This window comes from Cyrtonyx montezumae, unplaced genomic scaffold, assembly GCF_038088225.1.
Source record: "Cyrtonyx montezumae isolate F1298 unplaced genomic scaffold, pur_monq_1.0 scaffold_16, whole genome shotgun sequence".
Taxonomy (NCBI): domain Eukaryota; kingdom Metazoa; phylum Chordata; class Aves; order Galliformes; family Odontophoridae; genus Cyrtonyx; species Cyrtonyx montezumae.
Window position 1 is genome coordinate 2,745,914 of NW_027071892.1, and position 14,992 is coordinate 2,760,905.

Here is a 14,992-nt window from a genome sequence, read left to right on the forward strand (position 1 = left end):
AACAGTTACAGCTGCAGGGTGAGTCCTCCAGCATGGCTGGTAGTGGGCAGGTAGGACTGAGTGCGAGACTTAAGGGAGTCAGGTGCTGGAGGGCTGCTTTGTTATCACACATCAGAACCACTGACTTTTCCTCCCTCCACTTCTATTCCCATAGCAAGTGCTTTTGACACTGTATATTGTTTGAAGATTTTATATATATATATACACATTTTTAAATACCACAGACAAACTGAATGTTATGGTGGAGTCATTTAATGATAAATTTGGTGAGTACAGTTGTACAATCCAAGAAAGAGCTCCAAAATGAAATAGCAAGCAGTGTCAGCCCTGCCCTCTAGTGTGCCAGGGAGGAAGAGGCTTTAGGAAGGTGGGGGAGGCACGGGGGTCACAACAATGCTGCCCTACGTCGGGCTCACCTGGCTTTAAGTCATTTTAGTGGTTGTAGGTAAAAGTTTTTTTGTTCTTTAGGGTGGTGTTGTTTATTTCTCATTGGATTTTGCTGTGAGACATCTAAAATCAACCTTAGCTTTGGCTGCTGTTTTCTTTTTTGTTTAAACAGAAGACCACACCATTTCCTCATAAGGTGCTCATGACGATAAAAATTTAGACTAAAAGAAGAATGTGGTTTATGATTATCTGAAACTTCCTTTCCGCAGCATTGAAGGCGAGTACGTTCCCGTGTCAGGAGACGAGGTCACCTACAAGGTGTGCACCATCCCACCGAAGAACGAGAAGCTTCAGGCTGTGGAGGTGGTCATTACCCACCTCGCCCCAGGAACCAAGCACGAGACCTGGTCAGGGCATGTCATCAGCTCCTGAAGGGGCCCAGGGGACGCTGTCTGCGTGGGTCACTGCTCGACGCCTGCCACCAGGGAACCGAAATAAGAATAGTCCACGGATGGTGCAGGAGGAAATACTGCATTGTCAATAAAAGCAGAAGTAGGCCAAAATTACCATTTTTACAGTAGGGCTGATTTAACAAAGGAGAAAAAAAAAAAAGGCAATCCAGATGCTAATGAAATGGAAAAATATATCTTTATTAATGTGTTTACAAAAATGTATTTTAAAGAGACCTGGTTTGTGTGCTTTGAGGGGTGGATTTTTTTTCCCTTTATTTTGAACCAATTCCAGTTCCTCAGGGGACTCGGGGAGCCTTGAAGGAGAGCCCTTACAGCACAGCCAGCTATAGCAGATGTGCAGGTGCAAGGCCCCATGGGTGCATGAACACTGTGGTCCCTTGAGCTGTGCTTCTGCAGGTGTCAGAGCACACTTACTGCTGGTAGCAGTGCCTCACTGCCTTGACATGAGAGTGAGCAAGCTGCTTCTTGCTGCAATTTGTTTTCCTTGTGGAAGAAAGCTTGCAAACAGAGCAGCTGCTGCACAGTGGAAAATCTCCATCTGGTGGTTATGCTCTGATGGCCTTCAGGTGCAGCATTTGCAAACATGTCTGCATACGTGTGGAATACTGTGTGTTTTTCTTTAAAAAAAAAGCCTGGATTGTTTGTGAATTTACTTTTGTGCCTTGGTGGTTGATTAGCAACAGATTTTATTGGCCAGTATTACTTAAGAAAAAAAGATTAAAAAAAAAACCAACAAAAATTAAAAATTGCTTTAAGGTAAGTGGTAGAAAGCTGTAGAATAGCTTCATAGCCTCTGGCTGTGTCTGAATTGGGGCACCTCTGAAGATTACCTTCCTGACTGCATATTGCTGACAAATGCCTGCTGTGGTGTTTCACTGGCACGCAGGCAAAATAAGTTCTGAAAAGCAAGTTACGTGCTGTTCAGCTCACTGTATACTGAAGTACTGTGCAAGTTACTTACTAGACTCACCTCCTCTCTGGGTGGAGTAGATTCTGCAGCTCTGTATTTTTAGAAGACTTTCTTGGGGGGATGTGCCCTGGCCACCCATGCCCCAGCTCTCTTCTCTGCCTGCAAGATTGCATATAGTTTAAGTAATGTGACTATGCTCTTCTCTTTGTCTTTTATACCTTTTTTTTTTCAAATGAAGCAGTTTTTTCTCCTTTCTTTCTCAACAGTGGGTTTTTATTGACTTTGCACATTAAAATAAGTAAATAAAAGATTGTATGATATTCTTCTGTTAGCTACATGATGTCGTGTAACTTCAGTTGCCTGTTTGCAGTTTTTCCAAGAGGCACTCACTGTCAGGAAATGTCTCAGGACTTTTTCACAGCAGAGATCTGTTCCGAGGTGTGACCTGGGGGGAACTCAGCTGTATGAAGGTCAGTAACTGCTGCGATGGCTTCTTTTACTTTAAGCTGTATTACACCATAGTGTACTGTAATGATCAGCCTGCAGTGGCTTTCTGCTTTTTAACCATGACTAAGTAATGGTGGGTTTAACACTATCTAGCTTGTGGAGTATCACATATTGCTTTCTTTATAATAAAGGCAGCTGTTACAATGCTGTAGTACGTCTTCAGTCTGATCTCTACATAATCTGTGTTGTAGTTCTTCAGTGTTAAGCACAGGAGACTGCAGGTGTCTGCATGTGCACACAGTTACAATGATATGCAATACCAGAAGGAAGTAATTTAGCATGCTTTTTGGCTGTGTAATCTATTAGTGTGTAGGATTTTATATTAAGACACTATTTTCATTATATGGTATTCAGTATTAGCTATGGATGTTAACTTACACTGGGAGAACAGGGAGGACAGCCTGGCTGCACCAGCTGAAGCCTGGGAGACCAAGGCATTACAGAGGGCTCCAGGTTAGCAATCAGTATTCAAAAAATGCTACAGGAAAGCTTCAGCCAGGCTTCAGGAGCTCCTTCTCAGTGTTTCCTTCTCATCTGGTGGTGGCATGAGAGGCAGGTGAGCTACAGGCAATGGCTGCCAACAGATAGAGCAAATCTGGCCCTTCACAGGGTGTTCTGCATAGGTTTTTGCAGCCACAGGAAGTAACTGTGAAGTAATGCAGTAACTAACTGCATTGTGTCTGTGTACACAAGCAGCAGCTGTTAGCCCGTGGCTCCCTATTTTATAGAGATCCTTCTTGGAATACGAATGGGTCTGGTCCAGCATCTGCTTTCACTGAAACAGATGAGGTTGAATTGCCCTACAGAAGGATGCACATGAGCAGCGTGTTAGGCTAGAACTTTCAGATGAGAGCATCAGAGCATCCACCTCCTCTTCTGTAAGCCCTTTGGGAATTTTAGGTAGTACACAAGTGCTTAATGTTTATTTTTTCTTCTTCTTAAGCTGTTAGCAATCATGCAAACCCGAAATGGGAAGGATTAAATTAAGCAACTTCATTGTACATACAGGAAACACACAACAGATCTGCTTAAAATAATTTATTTGTCTAAATGACAGACTGTAAGAATTTTAACATGATGTGATTTTTATTCTTTTCCAAACTAAATCATTTCCAGAAGAGACTGATTTCCTAATGCCAGTTAGAAGTAGTATTAACAGTTACACTGATTGCCATGCTTCATTGTGCATTTTAATAGCATCACAGAATTGTAGGGGTTGGAAGGGACCTCTAGAGAGTGTATATCATTTATTGGGGCACTAAAGAAAACCTCACCTACCCGTATTCTTACCAGAAATAGTGTAATAAATGACAAAATTGTATTTTTTTTCTGCCTTCAAGTTATTTTAATAGTTTTCATTGTAGATTTAAAATAGCCTGCAAAAAAATGTAGGTACTGTACTGTGCATTGGCAGTGCAGGCTGTAGTGAGGAGGTAACCAGCATCAGGTGGCCCAGCCCTCCCAATGGTGGCAGGCTCCACACCTGCTGACCATGCACTGCAACATGAGCAACATCAGGGACTTCAGGCTCAGTTCTGCCTTCCCACCCCCAGGAGGAAAATAATAGTAAAATCTTTTACTCTGCTGTCATTAAATGGATGCCTTCATAGCACAAGGTTACTTGTATACGTTTTTAAAATGCCTTCAAAATGTTTGTTTTAAATAGCAGCTTCGAAACCAAAACAAGGCATAATGCCTTGCAGGCCAACTTTAAGGCCATGAAGCAACAAGGGGCAGAGCAATTGGGGGGTGAGGAGGGAGTACAATGTAATTCATTAATTTCACTAGTTAGTTTAAAAGGAGTGAAAGAAGGAAAAAAACAAGATGGAAAAACTAAGTTCATTTTTCCCTGCACAGATTTACAAAGCATACACTGTCAGGTGTATCTGAAACAATGCAGTATTACCCCTCTGTTTCCCAGTAGCTCCTGTGACTTCAAGCACAAGGACGTGAGGAGGCAAGTTCTGCAGGTGAACCTGGCCAGAAATACCTTGTTTTCTATGTGAAATTAATTACTGTTCCCAAAGTAATGCTACACACATGAGAAGCAATAAAGTCTTTTGGGCTGATGACTTACAAACAAACAAAAAGAACAAAACCACAACTAACAAACAGTACTTCTGCTAATGGAAACCGTCAAAGGATGGTCCTAAATGAGCTCTGCCCTATTAACCAAGCACCAAGGTTCTCTTCAGTTAAAACCCTTCCCTTTACACCTGCAAAGCATTCAGTATTTATCACCAATTACAAAGACAATGAAGAATGAAGGAAGATGGCTTGAATTAAGAGCTGTCTTAACCATTTTGTAAAGAGAAGTCTAAAAGAAAGTCTTTTAATTAAAAAACAGCTCTTCACAGATTCTTCTTGTGTCCTGTGGGGATGTAACACTATGGCCTTGGGTTCTGGAGTCTGTGAAAATTTCATAATCATTCCCACCCTGAAAAGAGAAGAGATAAAAAGCAGAAGAGGATTTAACATTATTTAACTTAAGGTATGTGTGAGTGGAGAAAGAGTTTATACAGAAGATCCTGAAAGGAATGCCCATTTTGATCCAGCTTAAAACGCTGCTAATGAATGACCATGAGGACACCGTTAAAACTGCCTCTTGTGAAGCTGAAGTGCAGGCTTGATGTAAGCAGAGCATGTTACCAAGGTGGTGGGTACTAGGTGGGGAGCGTGCAGTGAGCTGCACTGCCAACTATAAGGCTTACAATCAACTGTCTATAAATTCTGTGCAACAAGGACAGCTGATTACTTTTGCAGCTGGTGTTGAGGGGAAAAATCATCTTTAAAAGCTTTCTCTGACAAAACCTGGCTTTTGTGTAGCTTATAAAACTGTCAAGTTCTTTATAACTTACAGTTTGAAATGGTAAGCTCTTCTAGAACTCAGCCTGGGGTATCATCCCTTGGCCGTGTCCTTGTGTTTGCCATGGCCCTTTGCTGGAGACACTCAGTGCTCTGCTCAGTGTTTTCAGAAGCCTCTGAAATGCTTTGCAGAGCTGGTCAGCTCTCATTAACTAGGGACAGGGATTAGATATTATCTCAGTTCCTGAACACAGTTGTTAGCAAACATTCAGTATTAAATTTAATGGAAGATAAATGTTTAATGACTGCCAGCCAATAAAAAGCATTTCTGTAATCAGAGAGGATTAACAATTTTGTGTAGTCAAGTCATCTAGGGTTTTTAACACAATTACAGAAATTCAGCTTACAAAAAAGAAAAACATATTCCAGTATTAACTGCAAGTTCAATACATTCACTTCAGAAAACAGGGAAACAATGCATGGTGGCAGCTCCCCCCCTGCATTATAGTGACTGATATTACAGCCAGTTAAACACGTATGTGAACGTCTGTTCTAAATTCAATTCTTGTCAGGCATAAGGCAATTGACAGCAACCTACCAGCACCTGCAGTTTAAAAAGAGCAGCCCTGAAACGTATACACAAAACATACTCACTGGCATAGTCTTATCTCCAAAGAAATAAATAGTCTTGTATCCATCTTCAGCAACGATTCCTAAGCAGTACCTCTTATCCCAGCCATCTGGGAACACATCAAAGCTTATCTGGCCTCCTAAGAGAGACACGAACCAAGAAAACTGAGTTTTATTATAAGAACACGTTTGTGAGAAGTGAGGGAGAACAAAATGTTAAAGATTTTTAGTAGAGGGAAACACTGTGAGACCCTGGAGCTACTTAACATTACACAGTGTTTCATAGGGTTACTGTGATTGTAGCAGAAATGCTGAATCACCTGGTGGGAAGGCAGGGCAACCTGGGGCAGCTCAGGTGCAAGATAGCTGTGATTGGAAGGGGTGGAGCCAGGACCCACCCCTCCCCAGCCCTCATTTAAGGGCTGGCAGTGGGGGCAAGGGTAACTCAGTGGAGATCTTTGTGTACTTGAGGCTTTCTGAGGGTAAGCAGATTTTTTTTTCCTTTGTTCTGTGCTCAGAGCTGTTGCATTTGAGCAAGTCCTCCCTTGCTGCTCTGCTGTCGTTGCTGTGCTTTCCATTGTGTTGTGATTTTTCTGATTGTTTACCCACTGAGTAAATGTGAATGTCTTGAAGTTTCCAAATAGTACTGACTCTCAAATTGAGTATCTGACTCAATCTAACTCATCCTCCGTGTGAAAGGAATTGCTTCATACAGACATTTTTCTCTCTCGATACAAAAACTTTAAGTCCTTCAGAACAGGAGGAATAAATCAGCCTTTGTAACACACCCTAAAGGGACAATGGTGTTTACCAACACTGTTGAGATGAGAACCATGTTTTTTCATGTCAAAGAGTAGGACATATAAATCTGTGGGCTTTACCAATATATAGGTGTGTTTCCCAGTTGAATTGGGTGCTAAAAACATATTTATGAGAGGCTTCTGCAGAGCAGTTAACTTGTGCCTTAGTGTTTTAACACCACAGCAATAAGGATGTCCATGTGTTTTTTATAACTGAGAAGTAAAAGGCAAGAACTACTCTAATATAGTAGTAGGAAAAGGAAGAAATATATGTGGAAAATTTTCCACATATATTATCGATCTTTTGATAAAAAAAGATTGTCAGGAAGATTAAAAATGAGCAGAATCAGTCACAGGAGATATTATTTCTTACTTTAAAGTTCCCTTTGGAGCACTTCAGTTGAAATGTATCCAATGAAAACCTACTGGGGGGGAACTTGTCTGGCATACAATGAGAGGATACGATCTGATCTAAATGAAATAGTTTGTGTGATACCTATAGAAAATGTGAGGCCTCTTCCTGCAAATTCTCTTCGTAGATCAGCTACAAATTTTTCTCTTATATGCTCCTTCTGTTCATAAAAAAAAAAAAGGAAAAAACATAAGCTATGTGATAATTCAGCAATAGAAATATAATAATTAAAAGAAACAAAACTCAAAATATCCAAAGCTCTGAGTACCAGGCCTGCTTTAAGAGTTAAAAAGGAACAGCTGGTGGATGTGCTACACAGCATAAGGACAGTTTTCCCCACAACAGGTTTCTGTAGGAGTATTTGCACTCAGATGGGAGGACAGCACTACTCTGGATTGGGGTTAAAAGAAATCTATGAACCAAGCCTGCCCCCTACCCAAGTAATCAGTTACTATTACACAAAAAAGCTAACTACTGTATCTACTTCCTGAAGTCTGAAGAAAGAAATTAGTTAATTTCACAGGGAAAACATTTCACTTTGTCCCATATTTCATTTTAGAAGCTTTTTTAAAATCAGTTTCTGGCTGTAACTGCCTCTGCCAGAAGAATTCAGGTATTTTTCAAGAGCTGTTAACTCACTTTATCAAGTTCATAGAACTCAATTCGTTCTTCCTGGCTACAGCTTCTTCCAATGGGGGACACATTTAACATCCCATTTCGGAATTCAATGAAAGTGCCTCTGAAAGAGAATCGATTAACAAGGCAGAAAACATGAAAGAAATGTTCAAAATACTGGATACCACAATAAGATTTTGTTTAATTCTAAAGACAATGGGAATTAAATGTATCCTTCATCATCCCCCTGTACCTATGAAAAATAGGAAGTAGTGCTAACCCCAAGGTGTCTTCTGGACTTCTGTGCATGCTGAATGTATGATGTGCTTATAAAGGCATGAGTGGAGCATCCTGTCAGTGTGACTGTCAGGCCCTAGCAGCTGCTCTGCCTGCTTCTGGGTGAAGCAGTGAGAGTCTGGGGATCCTGGTGGTGGTTCTGCTTGCTCTGATATATGGAATAGTGCAGACTAGCAGCTGCACTCCCACCTACCACAGAGCTCATCTTAATATATGCTTCGCTTGTCTGCAAAGCATTATGCTATTAAATTCCAAACGAATCAAGGAAGTAGTCCTACTTCCAGAACTGAATGTCCTTCCCTCACAAGAAAGTGAAGTATTTCACATCCTACAGAACCTTTTTCCAGCCTCTTACATCACTGCCCCCTGCCCAGGTGGGAGCTGGACTATGTCAGCACGGACTGATCTGTCTCCTGCATGCAGTGTTCCTGAAGCACAAAGCACTTGTGTCTGCTTTATGCATTTATGCTCAGTGCTCTTACGTGGTAACCTGGGGTGCATGTATGCACGTACCTTTTCTTTGGCAGTTTAATCTTTGCAATGTAACTCAGGCAGTAGTTAATGAGATCTTGAAGCACATCTTCACCCAGGTGACCCTGAATGTTCTAAACAAAATAAATACCATTAAACCAAGGGTCCAGAACTGGAGATGCCCAACACAGGTTGCATGGAGGACACGGGTGTTTATGGAAAATCAGCTGTGATTACTACCACAGAGAAGTGGGCTTTCAGTAGGCTCCACTGATGTACAGGTGGTATTAAAGGCTCACACTTTTTTTTTTTTTTAAACCATAAAACCAAACTCATTTAAGATGCTCCCTGTAAGTATCTGAGCTACAAGGGAACTGCCAAAGGTGGGAGACAGAAATAAGTTGCATTTAGATGTAGCCATACATGAAGATGCAGAGATCATTACTGAATGAACTGGAAAGCACTGCTCAGGCCAGCAGCTGCAACCATGACTGTCAAAATGTTTGTGTCTGTTGCTCATATTGAAAGAAGGAACATACCTGGAACACCTAGAATCAGCTGTGCGTTTACACTCAGAATGTTCACCTTCTGCCTCGCGTGGCATATCAGAGCGTGAACTCTGAATGCCAAAAGCAGCTACAGGAGATGCAAGGAATGTTCTAGACCTGAAGACCCCTCAGCCATGCCATGCCAGCAGCATGCTCCACAGCTGATGTGAGGGAAACTGTTCTGGGATTTGCACTGTTTGGATTTGATCAGATGTATCAGACTCCAAAGGTTTTGGTTTTGAGAGTGCCAGAGAGACAAATGATCTGTATGGGAGCAGTAGATAGAAAGAGCAGAAACAGCAGAGGAGAGCATTAGAGAGGTTAAGATTACAGGCAGCCTGGGCTATAGTGACTGTGTCCTGGTGAAGATGGTGTTCTTGAGGTTTGCAGGCCTGGCAAAAAACAAGAGTCAGGACCCTGGACTTCAGGAGAGCAAAATTCCAGTGACTGAGGGCACTGCTGGATGGGATCCCCTGGGAAACTGTCCTTAAGGGTACAGGAACAGCACAGAGCCAGCAGCCCTTCTGCAAGCACAAGAGCTCTCCATCCCCCAGCAAAAGAAACTGAGCAGAGGAAGGCCTGGCTGAGCAAGGACCTGCAAGGCTGGCTGTGGCTCTGGGCGGCCTGGTCTAGTGACTGGTGACCCTGCCCGTGGAATGGGGGTTGGCACCGGGTGATCCCTGAGGTCCTTTCCACCCCGGGGCAGTCCGCGAGTCTGCAAAAATTTGGCCTTAACGAGAAGGGTGATTGCAGAGAACAGCACCGTTCCAACAGAGCAATGCCGTGCTCAGACGACGCCGTTCCCTGGCAGCCTCCTCCCTACCTGCTTGCTGAAGAACTTCCCATCTTTGTATGCCACGAGACCGTTTTCTGGAAACACGTAATCAAACTTCTCAACCACTGCAACCAAGCAGGAAGAAGTGAGCTGTTCAAACGCGCAGGTTAGAGCACGGAGAGCGCAAAACACGTGAGACCCCGACGGGAAGGGCTCGGCAGCGGAGCAGGAGCGGAACCCCGGGGGGAGAGAGGAGACCTCGCGCAGCAACGAGTGGCACCGAGCTCCACCCGAGCTCCGTCCCCGCGGTGCTGCGCTTCGGGGACGCGCCGTGCCAGCGCCCTTACCGTCGTGGCCGAGCTGCTCCTTGATCTTCTCCAGGTCCGAGCCCCCGACGACGCCCACCTTCACCTTCTGGCGCAGCCTCTGCAGGAACTCCGCCATCTCCGCCGTGATTTTCTACGGTCCAAAAGAAGAACCGCGCGCGGGCGTCAGCCCTCCCCGGAGCCGCGGGCTCAGCCTCCCCCCCCCCGCCGCCACTCGCCTGGCGCGGCGCCGTCAGCGTCCCGTCCACGTCGAACAGGCAGAGCGCCATTGCGGCTGTGAGCGGCGGGGGCCGCCGGGAACGGGGCGGAGCGGTGCTCCCGCTGACGGCGCCATGGCGATGGTGAGCGGGGCGACGCGGGGCGGGGAGGCCGCCCTCCTCAGGGCTCGGGGCCGGCGCGGGCGCGGGGAGGGGCGGCACTTCGCGGCCGCGTCGCCCGCAGCTGACGCCGCGTCCCGCAGGTCCGGCTGTGCTGCCGCCCGGCCCTGGCGCGCGGGGAGCCGTGGAGGACGGCGTGGAGGAAGGAAGCCGTCTGCCCGCCCCGCTGCCGCCACGCGTCACGAAGCGACGGCGCTGAGGCGCGGCCGTGGGGCGGCACACCCGCGGCGGGGAAGGCTGGAGCTGAGCGGGGCGAGCGGTTCGCTGTGGTGTACCGCTTCCCGGGGATAAGGCACTGCCGGGTGCTGTCCAGGCTGAAGCTGCTGCAGACCGCCACGACGCTGCTGGTGCTGCCGCCCGCCTGCTACCTGCACCTGCAGCAGCAGCTGTCCCAGGCCGCGCTCCTGTACACGGCCGGCGTCGCGCTCTTTGCCGGCGCGATGCTGTACGGGATGAGCTATTTTTTCAGACGGATTATCGGAGTGATCTACTTGAGTGAAAGCGGAAGGACCGTCCGAGTGGCCCACATGACGTTCTGGGGCAGGCGCAATGACATTTACTGCCCCCTGGAGACGGTGATGACTTTGGATGAGGTTGGAGACGCTAAGGGGGAGCTGCTGCTGCAGTTCAAGCGGTATAACAGCGCTGACGTCTTGTACTTCACCATTAAATACGGCCAGATTGTGGACAGGCAGAAGTTTGAGCAAATATTTGGAGAGCTGCAGTGATGCGGCAGCTGATGGCCGGCGATGTGGGTCGCTGCATTGGTCCTTGTGTGTGATTGCTTTGTCCTTTTCCCATGTGTCGTTTTCCCACATCTGCTGCTGCGTGTGCCCAGAGGGGGGTAGTAACAAACACCGCGTGCTGGATAAGCACTGTTGCAGGGCGAGCAGCAGTGCTTGTTTTGGATGCAGTGTGTGCAGTGCTGCAGCTGCTGCCGGTGCCACGCCGCACGCAGTGTGCGGGCAGTGAGGTGCTGTGTGTTTCTGCTAGCCTTGGAGGCTATGGCTAAACGTGAAAGCCTTTCTTAGTGAGTGCAGCGACGGTCACAACATCCTCATTTCAAACTGTGTGGCTGTGTGGGTGCAGACAGAACTCGGCACTCAGAGCTGTGTGCTGCTGCACAGCTCGTGTCCCAGTGTGACGTGAGGTTAAAGGCTGGGACAGCCCTACAGGAGCCCTCAGCACTGATGCATTTTCCATGGAAATAAAAGGAAGAACACGTAACATTTCTGCGTCGTGACACTGAATTACAGGGAGCCCTTTCTAAGTTCAGATCCTCGTGGTCGTTATTGTGTTGAAATTCGGAACTATTTGTCCTTCTCTGCACATATTCACGGTGGGGTGTTGCTTTTAGGATGGATGTATGAATGACATTTAATCACTGCTGTAATTGCTAGAACAGTAAATACTGCCAAAAAACTGATCTGAGACTGTCAAGTCACCTGCCTTTGTTTACCCCACTGTAATGACTGTGTAGCCTGTGTTCCAGCTGCTCTGTGTGCTGCTTCGGGCTCACTTTAACATCTACAGCACCCTTAGCAAACACCCACCTGCTGCCCTGGTCTGCCTTTACCTAAAACGAAGAGAGAAAAGGTAAGGCAACTTCCAACTGTGTTGAATTACTGCTGGGAAGTGTAACAGGTGTAGCTTGTGTTCTGCTGAGCTGCTAGAGCCCGTGTCTGCAAAGGACAGAGGTTGTATTCTGCTGTTACTGCAATTCCTCCTTTCCCAAAGCCAAAACCTCAGCCCAAGTCAGGATTTGAATCTGGGAAAGAATCTAACTTGATCACTTCTAAACCTTTTTTTTTGTCAAAAGTGAATTAACTCCTCACACTCCTTTTCTAGCTGTTACTTCACTTGAAAAGAGGTTTTCTCTTCCCTCGTCCTGTGCTCAGCTGGAGCAGGTGAGCATCTGTCAGAACTTGGCTCTGGTGAGGCCATACCTTGAGCACTGTGTTCAGCTTTGGGCCCCTCACAGTGAGAAAGGCGTGGAGGCCCCAGAGTATGTACAGAGAAGGACAGCAGGGTCTGGAGCACAAGCCTTAGGAGATGAGAGAACTGGGATTGCTGAGTGAGAGAAAAGGAGGCTCGGGGACATGACCAGTTTCCTCAGAGGAGGCTTCAGCAAGGTGGGGCTCAGTCTCTTCTCCCAGGAAATAGCCTCAAGTTTAAGTTGGGGATTACGAAGAGTCTCTTTGCAGAGAGGGTTGTGAAGCATTGGAGCAGGCTGCCCAGGGCATAGCTGAGGTATTTAAAAGACATGGAGATGCAGTGCTCAGGGACATGGTTTAGTGGCAGTGCTGGGTTAACATCTGATGACTTCTGAGATCTGTTCCAACCTGAGTGATGGTGCGTCTGCTAACCTCCAGCAGTGACACTGGGAGTGAGCTTTTCAGTTTATTCTTTGGGCCTGCTGAAATCTGTCTCTTGGTGGATCAGCAGATCAGGTAAGTAAAACTGCTGGTACAAATGCACAGGCTAACCCTGACTTACTGTTTACTCATGTTGAATGTCTCCTAATTGGGGTCTTCATCTAAATTTTGGCTGGTAGTGGGTTTTGCAGCAATATCAAAAGGAAAAAAAATATTTTCCTTGGTTTAAATACTATGGCACCAAAATACCACGGGACTGAAGTGGTCTGTGTGCACACAGCAATGTGTGGAGGCATCTCTTCATGGGAATATATTTAATATGCACTAATGAGTCAGCGTAGGCACATGCCAGGTGTAGAACAGAGAGCCTTGGGGAAGTTCAATTATAAATATTTTATTTAAGAATACTGATTACACATGAGATGTCCTTTTCTTATGAATTTGTGTACAGTTACTAGTTACACCATGACGTGTAGTTAAGTATTGGTTTAAACATTTATTTGGCACTGTCCACAGTATGCTGTAAACAATTAACTTCGTATGCTTCAGCTGCAGTGCTATGTATCTCTAACATGATCTCATCACCATGTTGTACACAATTATACAGTTACTGAGTGTCAGTAAAAATTATAAAAACATCTAGAGTATTCATCAGAAAAGTGGAGATGTGGCAAGACTTCAAATCACTGGACCTCTGTGTCTGTAAAAGTACGAGACTCGCTAGGACACTAAAACCACTGCACTGATATGTGGAACTACCTAAAATTCCCAGAACGCAGCCGAATTCAGTTCTCAGTTCGACTTTCCTCCTGGTGATAGTACTCCTATGAGGACAGTGATGACAGTGAGGCTTTGTTGAACATAGTCCACCAGACCTTTCTCCAGATTTCAACAACCTCTGTTCAAAAACCTGCTCGTGTTCTGACCACCTGGTACCAGAATTCTGGGTTCTGCAGAGAGCTTGATAGGAATCCCATTATTTTTAAGCGAATCGAAGTGAGTTTTCTTGAGAAGTCCAATACAAGAACTCGGTAAATAAAATAGGAAAACCATGATTAAAACTTACCAAGAAGGTAAGAAACCTTTCACAGTTTGGTAGCTCTGTTAAGCACGTATAAATCCTTTAACTGCTCTGTCTCTTACTTGCTAATAGGGTGACTGTAGTGCCAAATGTGGTCCCTCATTTTTGGTGCATAACAAAGTTCAACTCAATAAGGAAAAGCCAGGTGTGTGCTAGCTGAGAAAACAAACAGGAAAAGCACCAGCACTAATTCTGGTCAGCGTCAAGCAAAGAGTGCACAGTAAGGAGATGTCACAACTACACAACAAAGTGTTGGCCTCTTCCGATTCTGTGGCTTTGCAGAACACCTCTGTAGCACTACTGACTTTATTAGAACAGAAATACGCTGCATTATAACGTGCAGTGGGGACTGAGTCTGCATGGCAGTGGCTCCAATGCTCCGCTGTAGTTTCACAGTATAGTCAAGTACTAATGTGGAATTTGTGACAGATAATATCGGTGGCTTTTATGGAACGTTCTGGGCAAATGGTAAAATGAAATAAGACAGAGGTGGAGCACACATATGTGCTTTGCATGGTTCTCTAAGCTTTGTCAAATTAGAAACATCTCAGTATGGCGTTCTCTGTACAGGTCTGATTGTAAGAGAAGGCAAAACTCTGAACCTCCAGGACAAGGACAGAAGTGCTTCAGTTCTGCTCAGCCCCACACACGTGGCTGTGTGCAGCAGTGCCTCTGAAGCAGTACGCATGGGGCAGCAGCTGAGCAGAGCAGTGCTGTGATCCAGGTGGTATGGCTGACCAGTGTTCAGGGCAATAAAGCTGGCATTCACTCTGTAAAATGCTGTACTTGGCAGTGGTGGAAAGCAGAGCTTTCCTTCAAACACCCTTTTTATTCTGTCTGCCATCAGAGAACGGCTCTTTCTGCATAGCAGGCATCAGTGTGCATTTAAGTGTTAGGCCATAATTGTTGCTGCTTCTGGACACAAGTAAAGCTGCTGGGATTATCTGTGAAGATGGACTGTGCCAGGTCCTACTTAGACAAATCAAGCAGTCAGGGCCAGAGATGGAGGGAGGGCTCTGCAGGTCCCACGGCCCAGAGGTGGAGGGCCACGGCCTCGCCAGGCGCAGCGCAGCACGGCTGCGTGTTCCTGCTGGGGGCCAGTGCCAGTGCTCTGCCTGTGCTGACTGCGTGGAGCAGCCTGCCTCGGGCAGGACTACAGACAGAACACAAACCTCAGTTGATGACTTTACACTTATCTTGTAA

The 14,992-nt window shown here is 45.8% G+C and overlaps 3 protein-coding genes across 6 annotated transcripts in view; 2 read left to right on the plus strand and 1 right to left on the minus strand.

Moving 5' to 3' along the window:
• CARHSP1 (calcium regulated heat stable protein 1) overlaps positions 1-2,080 on the plus strand; it is a 172,678-nt gene extending 170,598 nt beyond the window's left edge. For all 4 annotated transcript variants that reach the window (XM_065732335.1, XM_065732334.1, XM_065732336.1 and 1 more), the window contains exon 4: positions 657-2,080. In XM_065732335.1, coding sequence (XP_065588407.1) covers positions 657-819 — 163 coding nt within the window. In that variant the 3' untranslated portion in view covers positions 820-2,080. The remainder of the gene's footprint in view (positions 1-656) is intronic.
• Positions 2,081-4,593: 2,513 nt separating this feature from the next.
• On the minus strand, positions 4,594-10,246 carry PMM2 (phosphomannomutase 2). Its single transcript, XM_065732329.1, has 8 exons — positions 10,175-10,246; positions 9,978-10,089; positions 9,679-9,755; positions 8,350-8,441; positions 7,564-7,663; positions 7,009-7,084; positions 5,737-5,852; positions 4,594-4,714 (listed from the first exon to the last, which is right to left on the minus strand). The coding sequence occupies exons 1-8, from the start codon at positions 10,223-10,225 to the stop codon at positions 4,610-4,612; spliced, it is 729 nt and encodes a 242-aa protein (XP_065588401.1). The 5' UTR covers positions 10,226-10,246; the 3' UTR covers positions 4,594-4,609.
• Positions 10,247-10,288: 42 nt separating this feature from the next.
• Positions 10,289-11,061, plus strand: TMEM186 (transmembrane protein 186). Its single transcript, XM_065732994.1, has 2 exons — positions 10,289-10,297; positions 10,417-11,061. Exons 1-2 carry the CDS (start codon positions 10,289-10,291, stop codon positions 11,059-11,061), a joined length of 654 nt encoding a protein of 217 aa, XP_065589066.1.
• The last annotated feature ends 3,931 nt before the right edge of the window (positions 11,062-14,992 follow it).